The sequence below is a fragment of the Salvelinus alpinus genome, chromosome 23 (genome assembly GCF_045679555.1).
Source record: "Salvelinus alpinus chromosome 23, SLU_Salpinus.1, whole genome shotgun sequence".
Lineage (NCBI taxonomy): Eukaryota > Metazoa > Chordata > Actinopteri > Salmoniformes > Salmonidae > Salvelinus > Salvelinus alpinus.
In genome coordinates this window covers 28,639,582-28,653,024 of record NC_092108.1, presented here as the reverse complement: position 1 = coordinate 28,653,024, position 13,443 = coordinate 28,639,582, and the positions used below count along the sequence as shown (strand labels likewise).

General features: G+C 44.0%; 1 protein-coding gene across 1 annotated transcript; it reads left to right on the top strand.

The window, feature by feature from the left end:
- Positions 1-9,772: 9,772 nt before the first annotated feature.
- Positions 9,773-13,106, top strand: LOC139550731 (suppressor of cytokine signaling 6-like). The gene is made up of 2 exons (XM_071361840.1): positions 9,773-10,171; positions 10,482-13,106. Exon 2 carries the CDS (start codon positions 10,561-10,563, stop codon positions 12,100-12,102), a length of 1,542 nt encoding a protein of 513 aa, XP_071217941.1. The 5' UTR covers positions 9,773-10,171; positions 10,482-10,560; the 3' UTR covers positions 12,103-13,106.
- Positions 13,107-13,443: the final 337 nt, after the last annotated feature.

Here is a 13,443-nt window from a genome sequence, read left to right as displayed (position 1 = left end):
ATTGACCATGCCATTGGATTTAGGTAAAAAGTTTGGTGGGGAAAAAATGTATGACTTTTAGCAAATCCAATCATTTTTGCACGTTGATTCAACATCATCACATTGAGTTTTTTTGTTGAAATGTTGTGGAAACAACATTGATTCAACCTGTTTTTGCCCAGTGGGTTCTGTGCAATCATGATAGTTTATATCTTTATAGAATATTCTCACCTGATCCATAGTGGCAGGCTGTTCACAGTAAAAAAAAAAAAGTTTACTCCTGAGCCTCTAATGACATCATTTATGCTACTAGTTAGAATGAGAGAACTTTTAAAATATTTTTGATTGTGGATGTTGGTTTATTGTACAGTACAACTACTGTATGTAAAATATAGTCAGTAATTATATGGGTTTTGAAGTATGTTTGAAATGTCAAGGCAGCTAACCGCTAGAGAAACATTAACTGGTGTGTAGAGGTGAGTGGTTTCTAAATATGACTTGTACAATCATTCTCATGCTTTATAGCTTGCTCCTGAGGTTGACATCTGGGTGGACATATATGATGTACTGTATATGGGGCAACAATCACTAACTCCAGAAAAATAAGTGTTGTGGTTAGTGCCTCATTCCTGTACTCCCTGAGAGAGTTAATCATTATTATCGTAACATAGTTGCCAGCTGTGTTTAGTTGGAAGAGAGTAATCCTATTTGCATTGCTGGTTTTATAATGATAATGTGTTATTTATAACAGCGATAATTTAAATTCACTCTCACATGAAATAGATAGGATACATGTCACGGAATTCCCGCCCAATTTAAAATAAAATAAAAGAATTACAGTAGTCTGGAAATGATTTCAAATTCTGTGTCCTGTGAGATGTGTTCAATTCAAATGCAAGAATTTAATTGGAATCAAAGAGCAATTTCCCACTCAATTCAATTCTGACCCCAACACTGCACTTCAGAACATGTAGCCTATAGAGTTTACAACCCATAGGGTACATATTCTGAAGTAGGAAATGCAACAATAAACTATTCTCAATTTCCATTTAAAACGCAAGTCTTTTATTCACAACATGAGAATTTCAGAGTTAGAATAAGGTTCTCTTGCATCTCTACATAGTGGATCAAACATGTGCAGCCTCCTGCTCTGACCTCATCACCCTTCCTCCTCCACACACACACCCACCCAGTTGTGATGATGGCAAGCCTCTCTCTTACTCTCCCTATTTGTTGGTATCCAACACACAGACTTCCACTGCCAGTGTGGCAACCATGCAATATTCCCCACAGCCTCGCACTGCAATAGTAGAACCAGTCAACTCTTTATGGACTCTTTTCATGCCCCTATGAAACTTTTTCCGTAACTCCCAGAATAGTTGTCTAATGTCTTGGCACACTTTATTGGTGCCCTCCTGTCGCTGCCTTGAGCAGAGTACACAGAAATGATGAGACTATTTTCATCTTAATATTTATGAAATTCATTAAATCTGTTTTTGTAACATCTGTTATTAGGCTACCCCCCATGCAGCACACTGCATGATAAGTGTTCACCAGTGGCAGTCGTGACGTTTAAGATGAGCATGGCCTTATTTCTATTACAGCATATTGGATGACTCTCATTCATATTGCATTCACCCAGTTCAATGTAACAGTGATAGGTTTAGGCTACTATATGATACTCTAATTGTCCCTATACCCATCATGAGGTTGCTACAACCTAGCCTATGAATGAAAGGTGCACAGGTTGAGATATAAATTAGAGTAATCAAGGTGACAGACAGTGACACATTCAATACCACCTTGCATACTCCTGTCTGCATCTAGCTGCTCTAGTTGGTAATCATTAGTCTAACAGTTGCAAATGAGAGTTTCTATTGGACAAATTCTGGTATGTTCATCTCCGTTTGCTTTTGTCTAAAAAACATTTGTCAACAGAATCTGTGGAATGAATAGACCCCTGACCACACTCAAACACAGTTCACTTTCACATCATCACATACAAACAGCATGATAATTTTGCTTGTTGTATAAATTCCTTCTTGCGTCTATGCGCTCTCCTCCTCTCACCTTTCCCTTCACTTGTGAACAACACATCAGCTGTCTGTGACCAGGCAAAAAAACTTTTCCAAGGCAAACTATATATTAACCGCTAATTGCTACACACAGCCTACATCGTTGTCACCATATTAGCTAATGTCTTAGACAACATAGCTACCAAAACTAACACGTTAGGAAACCTGCTACAATCATACAGTACAGTCTACAGTCAGCAAGCAGTTTAGCGTTTACAACGGCAGCCCCGGTGGCAAAACATTTATAAAACCAAAAGCTTACATTGACTTGGAAGAGTTCCAGTGTTGGATAGCCATAGCCAGCTAGCTAACATAGCAACCCTCTGTTTGAGCCTGGTGTTTGAGTAGGCTAAACTAGCTAGCTGTCACGTTCCTGACCTGTTTTCTCTTGTTTTGTATGTCTTTATTGGTCAGGGCGTGAGTGTTGGGTGGGCAGTCTATGTTTTCTATTTCTATGTTGGGTTTTGTGTTCGGCCTGGTATGATTCTCAATTAGAGACAGGTGTGTATCGTTTGTCTCTGATTGAGAGTCATACTAAGGCAGCCAGGGTTTCACTGGTGTTTTGTGGGTGTTTGTTTCCTGTGTCAGCGTTTGGGCCACACAGGACTGTTGCAGGTTAGTCACGTTTGTTGTTTTGTTAAATTTGTAGTGTTTGTTGGTTTGCCATTAAAATCATGAATACCTCCTACTCCGCATCTTGGTCCGATCCATGCTCCTCCTCATCTGAGGAGGAGAACGACATTGACAGCCGTTACAGAAACACCCACCAAACCAGGACCAAGCGGATTGGAGAAGGACGGCAAGAACCAAAGCAATGGAGAGAAGAGGAATGGACTTGGGAGGAGATCCTAGACGGTAAAGGACCCTGGGCACAGCCAGTGGAGTGTCGCCGCCCCAAAGCGGAGCTGGAGGCAGCGAAAGCGGAGAGGCGGCATTATGAGGCGCTTGCAAGGCAGAGTGGCTGGAAACCCGAGAGGCTCACCCAAAAATGTATTGGGGGGGGGGGCTAAAGGGGAGTGTGGCGAAGCCGGGTTGGTTACCTGAGCCAACTCCCCGGGCTTACCGTGGAGTGAGAGGGCGTCGTACTGGTCAGACACCGTGTTATGCGGTAAAGCGCACGGTGTCCCCAGTACGCGTGCTTAGCCCAGTGCGGGCTATTCCACCTTGCCGCACTGGGAGGGCTAGGTTGGGCATCGAGCCGGATGTCATGAAGCCGGCCCAACGTATCTGGCCTCCAGTACGTCTCCTCGGGCCGGCGTACATGGCACCAGCCTTACAGGTGGTGTCCCCGGTTCGCCTGCATAGCCCAGTGCGGGCTATTCCACCTCGCCGCACTGGCAGGGCTACGGGGACCATTCAACCTGGTAAGGTTGGAGAGGCTCGGTGCTCAAGAGCGCGTGTCCTCCTTCACGGTCCGGCATATCCGGCGCCACCTTCCCGCCCCAGCCCAGTACCACCAGTGCCTACACCACGCACCAGGCTTCCAGTGCATCTCCAGAGCCCTGTTCCTCCTCCCCGCACTCGCCCTGAGGTGCGTGCCCTCAGCCCGGTACCTCCAGTTCCGGCACCACGCATCAGGCCTATTGTGCGTCTCAGCCGGCCAGAGTCTGCCGTCTGCCCAGCGGTGCCTGAACTGCCCGTCTGCCCAGCGGTGCCTGAACTGCCCGGCTGCCCAACGCCGTCTGAGCCATCCGTCTGCCCAACGCCGTCTGAGCCATCCGTCTGCCCAACGCCGTCTGAGCCATCTGTCTGCCCAACGCCGTCTGAGCCATCTGTCTGCCCAACGCCGTCTGAGCCATCTGTCTGCCCAACGCCGTCTGAGCCATCTGTCTGCCCAACGCCGTCTGAGCCATCTGTCTGCCCAACGCCGTCTGAGCCATCTGTCTGCCCAACGCCGTCTGAGCCATCTGTCTGCCCAACGCCGTCTGAGCCATCCGTCTGCCCAGCGCCGTCTGAGCCATCCGTCTGCCCAGCGCCGTCTGAGCCATCCGTCTGCCAAGCGCCATCTGAGCCATCTGTCTGCCACGAGACGTTAGAGCCGCCCGTCTGTCCCGAGCCGTTAGAGCCGCCCGTCAGTCAGGAGCCGCTAGAGCCGTCCGTCAGTCAGGAGCCGCTAGAGCCGTCCGTCAGTCAGGAGCCGCCAGAGCCGCCAGCCAGTCAGGAGCTGCCAGAGACGCCAGCCAGTCAGGAGCTGCCAGAGACGCCAGCCAGTCAGGAGCTGCCAGAGACGCCAGCCAGTCAGGAGCTGCCAGAGACGCCAGCCAGTCAGGAGCTGCCAGAGACGCCAGCCAGTCAGGAGCTGCCAGAGACGCCAGACAGTCATGAGCTGCCCTACGGTCATGAGCTGCCCTACAGTCATGAGCTGCCCTACAGTCATGAGCTGCCCTACAGTCATGAGCTGCCCTCCAGTCATGAGCTGCCCTCCAGTCATGAGCTGCCCTCCAGTCATGAGCTGCCCTCCAGTCATGAGCTGCCCTACAGTCATGAGCTGCCCTCCAGTCATGAGCTGCCCTCCAGTCATGAGCTGCCCTCCAGTCATGAGCTGCCCTACAGTCATGAGCTGCCCTACAGTCATGAGCTGCCACCCAGTCATGAGCTGCCACTCAGTCATGAGCTGCCACTCAGTCCGGAGCTGCTGCCCCTTATCCCGGAGCTGCTGCCCCTTATCCCGGAGCTGCTGCCCCTTATCCCGGAGCTGCTGCCCCTTATCCCGGAGCTGCTCCCCCTTATCCCGGAGCTGCTCCCCCTTATCCCGGAGCTGCTGCCCCTTATCCCGGAGCTGCTGCCCCTTATCCCGGTGCTGGCCCTTATCCCGATGCTGCCCCTTCATTTAGGTGGGTTGAGTTGGAGGGTGGTCATTGGGAGGGGGATACGGAAGCGGGGAGTGACTATGGTGGGGTGGGGACCTCGCCCAGAGCCTGAGCCACCACCGTGGTCAGATGCCCACCCAGACCCTCCCCTAGACTTTGTGCTGGTGCGCCCGGAGTTCGCACCTTAAGGGGGGGGTTATGTCACGTTCCTGACCTGTTTTCTCTTGTTTTGTATGTCTTTATTGGTCAGGGCGTGAGTGTTGGGTGGGCAGTCTATGTTTTCTATTTCTATGTTGGGTTTTGTGTTCGGCCTGGTATGATTCTCAATTAGAGACAGGTGTGTATCGTTTGTCTCTGATTGAGAGTCATACTAAGGCAGCCAGGGTTTCACTGGTGTTTTGTGGGTGTTTGTTTCCTGTGTCAGCGTTTGGGCCACACAGGACTGTTGCAGGTTAGTCACGTTTGTTGTTTTGTTAAATTTGTAGTGTTTGTTGGTTTGCCATTAAAATCATGAATACCTCCTACTCCGCATCTTGGTCCGATCCATGCTCCTCCTCGTCTGAGGAGGAGAACGACATTGACAGCCGTTACACTAGCGGCATATGCTAGCCAAGTGAAAGTGAAATACAATGAAATATAGCTAGCTCTCTCTTTCTCTTGCTTCTTCTTAATTTTTAAATAAATGTATTTGTTCAAAACTGTTCAACTATTGTCTTTCTCTCTCTTTGAGTCAACAACTCATCACATGTTATGCACTGCAGTGCTAGCTAGCTGTAGTACATGCTTTCAGTACTAGATTAATTCTCTGATTCTTTGATTGGGTGAACATGTCTATTCATGCTGCAAGAGCTCTGATAGGTTGGACGATGTCCTCCGGAAGTTGTCATAATTACCGTGTAAGTCTATGGAAGGGGGTGAGAACCATGAGCCTCCTAGGTTTTGTATTGAAGCCAATGTACCCAGAGGAGAACGGAAACTAGCTGTCTTCCGGCAACACCATGGTGCTACCGTACAGAGTGCTATTGAGGCTACTGTAGAACTTCATTGCAAAACAGTGTATTTCAATCAATTATTTGGTGACGTGAATATATTTAGTATAGTTTTATCTAAAAATAATAACTTTTTAAATCTTTCACTATTTTTGTTTTTATGAAATTCACTGAGGAGGATGGTCCTCCCTTTCCTCCTCGGTGGAGCCGCCACTTTCACTATACTAATACTCATTAATTGGTACAGTATACAGTACGTCTTACAAACATGCAGCTTTGCATCAGTTAGCCCCTCTGTGGGGCAACTGGTTTACTCTTTACTTCTTTTGACAAACACAATATGCTCTCTGACTGGAGACCTGCATTGTGAATGCAATTGAAAGTAATTGTAGATACTGTGCCCTACAGTATGAAATACACAACCGTTCAAAAGTTTGGGGTCCAGCATCCCGGAGTCGCCTCTTCGCTGTTGACGTGAAACTGGTGTTTTGCGGGTACTATTTAATGAAGCTGCCAGTTGAGGACTTGTGAGGTGTCTGTTTCTCAAACTAGACACTAATGTACTTGTCCTCTTGCACAGTTGTGCACGGGGCCTCCCACTCCTCTTTCTATTCTGGTTAGAGACAGGGGCACCGGTACCGAGTCAGTGTGTGGGGGCGAAGTGACTTTTACAACATTAACAATGTCTACACTGTATTTCTGATCAATTTTATGTTATTTTAATGGTCAAATGTGCTTTTCTTTCAAAAGCAAGGACATTTTGAAGTGACCCCAAACTTTTGAACAGTAGTGTATATAAAAGTTAATCTACACAATATATCACCCACTTGCATTTTCACTGCACAGTAGAGACTCAAAATAACCACTGTAGTGACATAAGAATTCGTCCAAGCCTCCATATTTATTTAGTTTCTTGGGTTTGGAGTGCAGACTGTAAACAACAAGCAAGGTTACAAATAGAATTTACACACTTAAGAATATAGTCACCAAGGGGCTGGGCCTCACTCCCCACGTCATCTCTGACCTTTTTCTGTTTACAGGAGGGTTTTGATTTCTCCTTTTTTCACCATTCACACATAAACCATTCTAGAATCGTGGAGTATAAGGAGTATAAAATAGTAGCTTTTTGTCTTGATGAAATGGGGGTGCAGGACCAACATGCAGCTGCCAAGCCATAAAAGAATGGTGCCAACAACCAGCACCAATTGCCAGCTCCAGCCCTCACCTGTTTTTTATTACGATTTCCGCCTACATAAGGAACCAGGCTAGCAAATAGACCTGAGTTTATGTACTTTACTTCCGTTACTTAGAGTCACCTAACTGGGCACAGACGTCAGTTCAACATCTAGTTTTTATTTATTTGGTTGAGTTGTCAACTTTAATGTGAAATCAACAAAGAATTTGACCATATCATTGGATTTAGGTTAAAAGTTTGGAGAAATTCCCTTACGTTGAGGACTTTTTTCAAATCCAATCAATTTTCACATTGATTTTTTTTTTTTAATGACGTGGAAACAACATTGATTCAACCAGTTTTGCACAATGGGACTGTACACTTAATATGTTGTGAAATCTGTTTTGAATGTATTGTAATGTTTAAAAAAATGTATAACTGATTTCATTTTGCTGGACCCCAGGAAGAGTAGCTACTGCCTTGGTAGCAGCTAATGGGGATCCATAATAAATACAAATACAAATACATAGTAGCCACAGTAGTGTATCTGGAGGGGTGCATAGAAATGACTGCCTCTGTTTAGATTAACACATTCTTTCCTATGTAATTTTGGATTCAGTCCCTTGTAGATAGTGATGATTTAATATTTGTATATTCATACGGAATCAAAAGGCTATAATTCAATTCTGACTGTCACAGCACATGCATTTTCCCCCCAAATAGGCACATCTACATGGACTTAACCAAACAACGAATTGCATTTTCCATTTATGTATTGAAGTTACGTTTATGACTTTCATCAATTTATCATGAGGCTCATTTCACCTTTTTGCTAAAAGCAGTAGTACTAGTTTTTAAGAGGGGTCTAGAGGGGATGTGCAAACAAACAATGACAATGATGCCCTCTGCAGGATAAAAGTTCTGTCAAAGCACTGAAGATAATGTATGTACCATTAGGGGAACATACAGGGCACAGAGAAAGGTCCCTACGGAATAACTCAAGTGTCGTCTCGTTCTGATCATACCACAATTTATAATAATCATTGCTAATTAAAGAAAGTAAAGAAATAGCTAAATGTAAACAGCTACATTCTGGGGGTTCTACACAGTTAAAATATCTGCAATTATTTCAACCTGACTTACTATAATTCAGAATTTCTTGAATTACTTTAATATTTTATATTTTAGCGGAGATGCCATTGCACCTCTTGATGGCAGCATCCCACTTTCCCAGGATGCCTTTCTCCAGCAGTGGGTGGCACGCCAGGCCTGGGGGGCCATAAAACTACTGGAGAGGAAGCAGATACAGAAACGTGAGGGGTCAAAAGAACAAACAAACCTACTAGGACTGGGAGAGGAAGAGATGAGAAGAGATCAACTCATTCTGCTGACATGAGTTACTTTCAACACCTACCCTCAAGCTCAAAGTGCACAAACTGATCAAGGTGGAGAAATGGAAATAATGAGAAAGAGGGAGAGAGAGAGAGAGAGAGAGAGAGAGAGAGAGAGAGAGAGAGAGAGAGAGAGAGAGAGAGAGAGAGAGAGAGAGAGAGAGGGGGGGGGGGGGTGAGAGAGGAACCTGGCCAATTCTTGTTAATTTACAGCTCATTATATGCAACAATTTTTTGTCTATTATTCTTACAAGTTCAAGAAGTTAACCATGTTCCTCAGTGCCCTCAGTGATCAAGATCTTAGTTAAACTCCTCCCAAAGTGAACAGAATAAGGGTTCACATGAACAATCAGTGTTAATTTGTGATCTGTCATTCACCTCACTCAGAGATGCAGGGAAATACTTAATTTGGATAGATGGGAACAGCTTGTGATGTGAGTCATTGGGAGCTCTCTCACACTGAGCTTCATTGCAGTCTAATTAACCTTATTGCCACGTATACTGTCTGCTCCCATTGTACAGCCGCCATGGTGCATGTCTGTGTTAAAGAATTACTTGTCAGGGATTTGAGTTTTGCCCTAGTGACCACACAAATTACTCATGCTTGTTTCCCATCTGGCTGCACCACTACTTGCCTCGTGACTCAGTATAAATTCAGATGATATTGAATAAAGCTCATTCTCCTCAAAAGCATGAAAACAATGTCTGCCTCAATCTGTACTGTAATTTTAAGGGTAAAGATAATTTCTAGAGCATAACATATTTTCTCAACGAAATACGCATTGGGCATCTTTTACATCCTTTCCAATTAAAACAAACATGTTTTACTTTCGGGACCATACAGTGCACAAAGCAGTGCCTGAAGCCCTTTTTATGGACAGTGCTGTCATTGTCTGAGGAGTTCATTTGGGAGCTCTTGTGGATATGGGTGTGGAATTGCTGTTTTCTTTTTTATTTCATGCTGTCCAAAAGCAACAGTTCTGTAGAACATTAATAATCTATATATCCTCCATTACTAAGCAAACATTCAAACCTAGGCCTATGAGACATGAAGCAGTGGACTTCCACTGCTTCAGTGGTTACCATCAAGAAGGAAATGGAAGCAAACAGAGTAAAACGAGAGTTTCTATTCGACAAATTCAGGTTTTGCAACAGAATTGGCAGAATGAAAACACCCTTGGAATCTAATTCTAAAACAAAGGTTAAGGTTTTATTTTGGAAAGGTTTTGTGCTGATTTAAATCAAATATGTGACACCAAATGTATTGTCTAGGCTAAATATTGAAAATGTACATGTAAATTGAGGTGATTATCAATGCGTTCAGTTCTGGGGGATTCCTTACCTCTTTTCCCACAATGCAATAGTCATGTAAACAAAGGACAACGACAGGAAGGGAGACTGAAAAGTTCTAGCTAGATAGCTAGCATTAGCTAAGTATAGCTACAAATGTGCAACTTATTAGCCTCAGCAGTTCTGCAAGGAATATTTAAAAATATATATATAACGTTATTTAGCTAGCTTCCTAACCAGTTAGACATAATTTGAATTGCTTTTTCTACATTGTCTCGTGTAGGATCTCTAAAGCCAGTTAGCTAGCTAGATGCCTGGCTAGCAGCCTGTCAGAAGCTAGCTAACGTCGTTAGGCAGTAACGTTAGCTGTCAAAACCAAGCCAAGTGCTTTGATTTCCCAGCGAACTCAAAATGCATCGATCTTGACAGTTTACAGGGAAAACCGTTTTTAACAGGATGACAGGTAATATCAAAAGTTAATCGAAGTATGAAAGAAGCTAGCCAGCTAGCCCTCTTTGTTTCTTGGGTGGCCACCTTAGCTGGCTAGCTAGCTAGCATCCAAACACTTGTACTAGCAGCAGGATGTATCTGTAGTGTTAGGCTTCTTCATAGATATCGCCAGCAGTTGGAAAAACAGGCTACTGTAGAAAGGTAGCTAGCCATGATTGATAAGACTGTGCGGTATTCGAAATGTTATGACAACTACTGTAGGATATGTATTCTTTGTCTTGTCTTGTTGTGGAATAAATTAATGGGATTTTTTTCTTCTTCAGGGATGACTGCTTTTGAAGGACAACCTTTGTGGCCATCCACACATCTATGAGATCCCCACATGTCTGAGGGACTTCCAAAATGAAGAAAATTAGTCTGAAAACAATACGAAAGTCATTCAACCTAAAAGGAAAAGAGGAGGGAGAGGATGTTGTACCACAGCCAAATTCAGCTACCAACTTTTCAACAGATTTGAAGTTTGGAAAATGTTACAGCAAAGAACTTGTTTGTAACGACTTTGATCATGAGGAGAAGAAAGGCCGTAAGAACGGCTCAAAAAGTGAGAGTCTTATGGGATCACTGAAAAGGAGGCTTTCGGCAAAACAGAAAAGTAAAATAAAAGAAAGTTCCACATCCGTAACCTGTGAAGATGACACATTCTCGTGCTCCTCAGCACCCATTTTCTTTAACGACGTAAAATCACAGCACCATCTAAGATCTAGTAGTCACCATTATAGCCCCACACCATGGGCCCTCAGGGCAGCAAATTCTGAGGAAACATGCCTTAGAATGGATGGGAAAGTGAAAGCTATGATACACTCATCAGACCCAAGCCCATCTCTGTATGGCATTCAGAAAGAATTCCCTGACCCCCAGATGGATAGGCCTTTTCAGGATTCATCTGAGAGCACTGAGCCTCAGAATTGTGATTTGCATCTAGATATTGATGTTGAAAATGTGCCTGCGATCATTGGACTATCACCTCAGAACTATATTCACTATGCAATGCCTTTAGATGATGACCTTGAAAAAGGCTTGGATAATTCCTCTCCAATAGATGAGGTGCCTCAGCCCGAGGGCTTCCCTCCTCATGCAGCGGAAGACCCCATTGACCAGGAGGAGCTGATGTCACCAGACATATTCATGGACCCATCAGTGAATAGACTGCTCTATCAATCTGCAGGTGTCTTGATTCCAGACTCTAGAATAGATTATCCTCTCTCCCCTTTGCTACCTCAGCTACCTGGCAGTCACATCCGAAGGAGTTTCCAAGTATATGGTGGTTCTTCTCACTCGCATGGTGCAGAGAGAGTGATGCACCATCTCAACTTTGACCCCAATTCAGCCCCTGGTGTTGGCAGGGTTTATGATGCTGTTCAGCACAGCGGGCCCATGATTGTAACCAGCCTTACAGTAGAGCTAAAGAAACTGGCCAAGCAGGGTTGGTACTGGGGTCCTATAACGCGTTGGGAAGCTGAGGAAAAACTTGCTAGCCTACCAGATGGGTCATTCTTGGTGCGAGACAGCTCAGATGATCGTTATCTTTTGAGCTTGAGCTTTCGTTCACAGGGTAAGACCCTCCACACCAGGATCGAACACTCCAATGGCAGTTTCAGTTTCTACGAACAGCCAGATGTGGAGGGTCACATATCAATAGTGGAACTCATTGAACATTCCATCAGAGATTCTGAGAGTGGAGCCTTCTGCTATTCACGATCTCGTACACCAGGGACTGCCACGTATCCTGTCAGACTGACAAACCCTATCTCAAGGTTTATGCAGGTGCGTTCCATGCAGTACCTCTGTCGGTTTGTCATCCGTCAGTACACACGGATTGATCTTATCCAGAAATTGCCTTTGCCAAACAAGATGAAAGATTACTTGCAGGAAAAGCACTACTGAAGAGGATCAATGAAACCCAGTTGGACTTTCTTGCACATTTTAGATAAGCAACACAATGAAATAGGCCTAGTTTTTAATCTTTTGGACATGACCCTAACCCAGTGATGTGTCCACCAGCCAATGCCAGTAACTGACATGTCTAGTGAGCCATACAGTTATACTCGCCACCTCAAAGCCAAGGATTGAAGCTGAATCTTAATCAGCTTTTTGTTACATTGGATTATTTCTGTAAATTCTGTTTTGATAGACCAAGTGTTTTGTTATATAAAGCATGTAAAAAGAAAGAATTTCGTACACTCAATATGCTCCCAACAATTTGGGTACAACCAACGTTTCGGCACGCAGTGCTTTCTTCAGGGTGTCAGTTAGTCAGCACCTCTGCAAACATTTTTGGGTGTGCGCCATCTCATGTTTTTTACTAGATTGTTATATAAAGCACATACATTATCTAATCATTACTACACTCAACATTTCCTCATTATCCTATGTGGTTTGTTGTCCTACATTAAAACAGTTTTTGTTAGTGGTCTGTAGCTAGTATAATTTTGATACCTGAAAGTCGTCTCTGCTGAGTCTTTAGTTAGAAGTTTTTTCTTTTGCCTCATTGATGGTTACTCATTGCATGTGAATTACATTGAGTATATGGAGAAATAATATTTGATCACCACACACCTGAAGCTATGATTTTGGAGAACTAATCGGCATTGACTGTGTATAACCATATAAGGATAATGGCTTGTTTTTGTAGCCTTAATTTGACTGTTTGCCTGTCACTAAGTATAAGGAAAATTGCTTCACCTTGTTACTTTTCAGATCGTGAGTTGCTACCTATGGTAGAATACTTGGTATCACCTAAACTTACTTTTTTGAATGGCTGTACACCGTTTTTATTGCACATCTTGAATGCAGTTAAAGGAGGGGTGTTTATTACTGTTAATAAAGGACTTATTCACAGATAAGTCTGTATGTTGTTAATCATCATACAGAAAGTTTTTATTTGAAAATGTGACTCTGAACTTAAAGTGACGCAATACATATTTAAAATGTCCGGGCTTCTCAGTCTACAGAGATCACGGATCCTCCAGTTAAAGTGGTGTTAAAACTTAATCCCACCCCGTCTTTGCCAGCTACTCCCTCCTCTTCTCAACATGTTACTGGATCCTGTATCTCTCAGGCAACTGAAAAGTAGCCTCAGCCTTGCCAGCTGCCCCAATCACCAGAGTGGCCTACTATCTTTATCTATGAACAATGCATTTTCATAACCAACTTTTAACTACTAACTTCGCTCTTTTGTTTAACAGTTTTGATTATACAACAAATCATTCTAAGGGTGAAATGTTG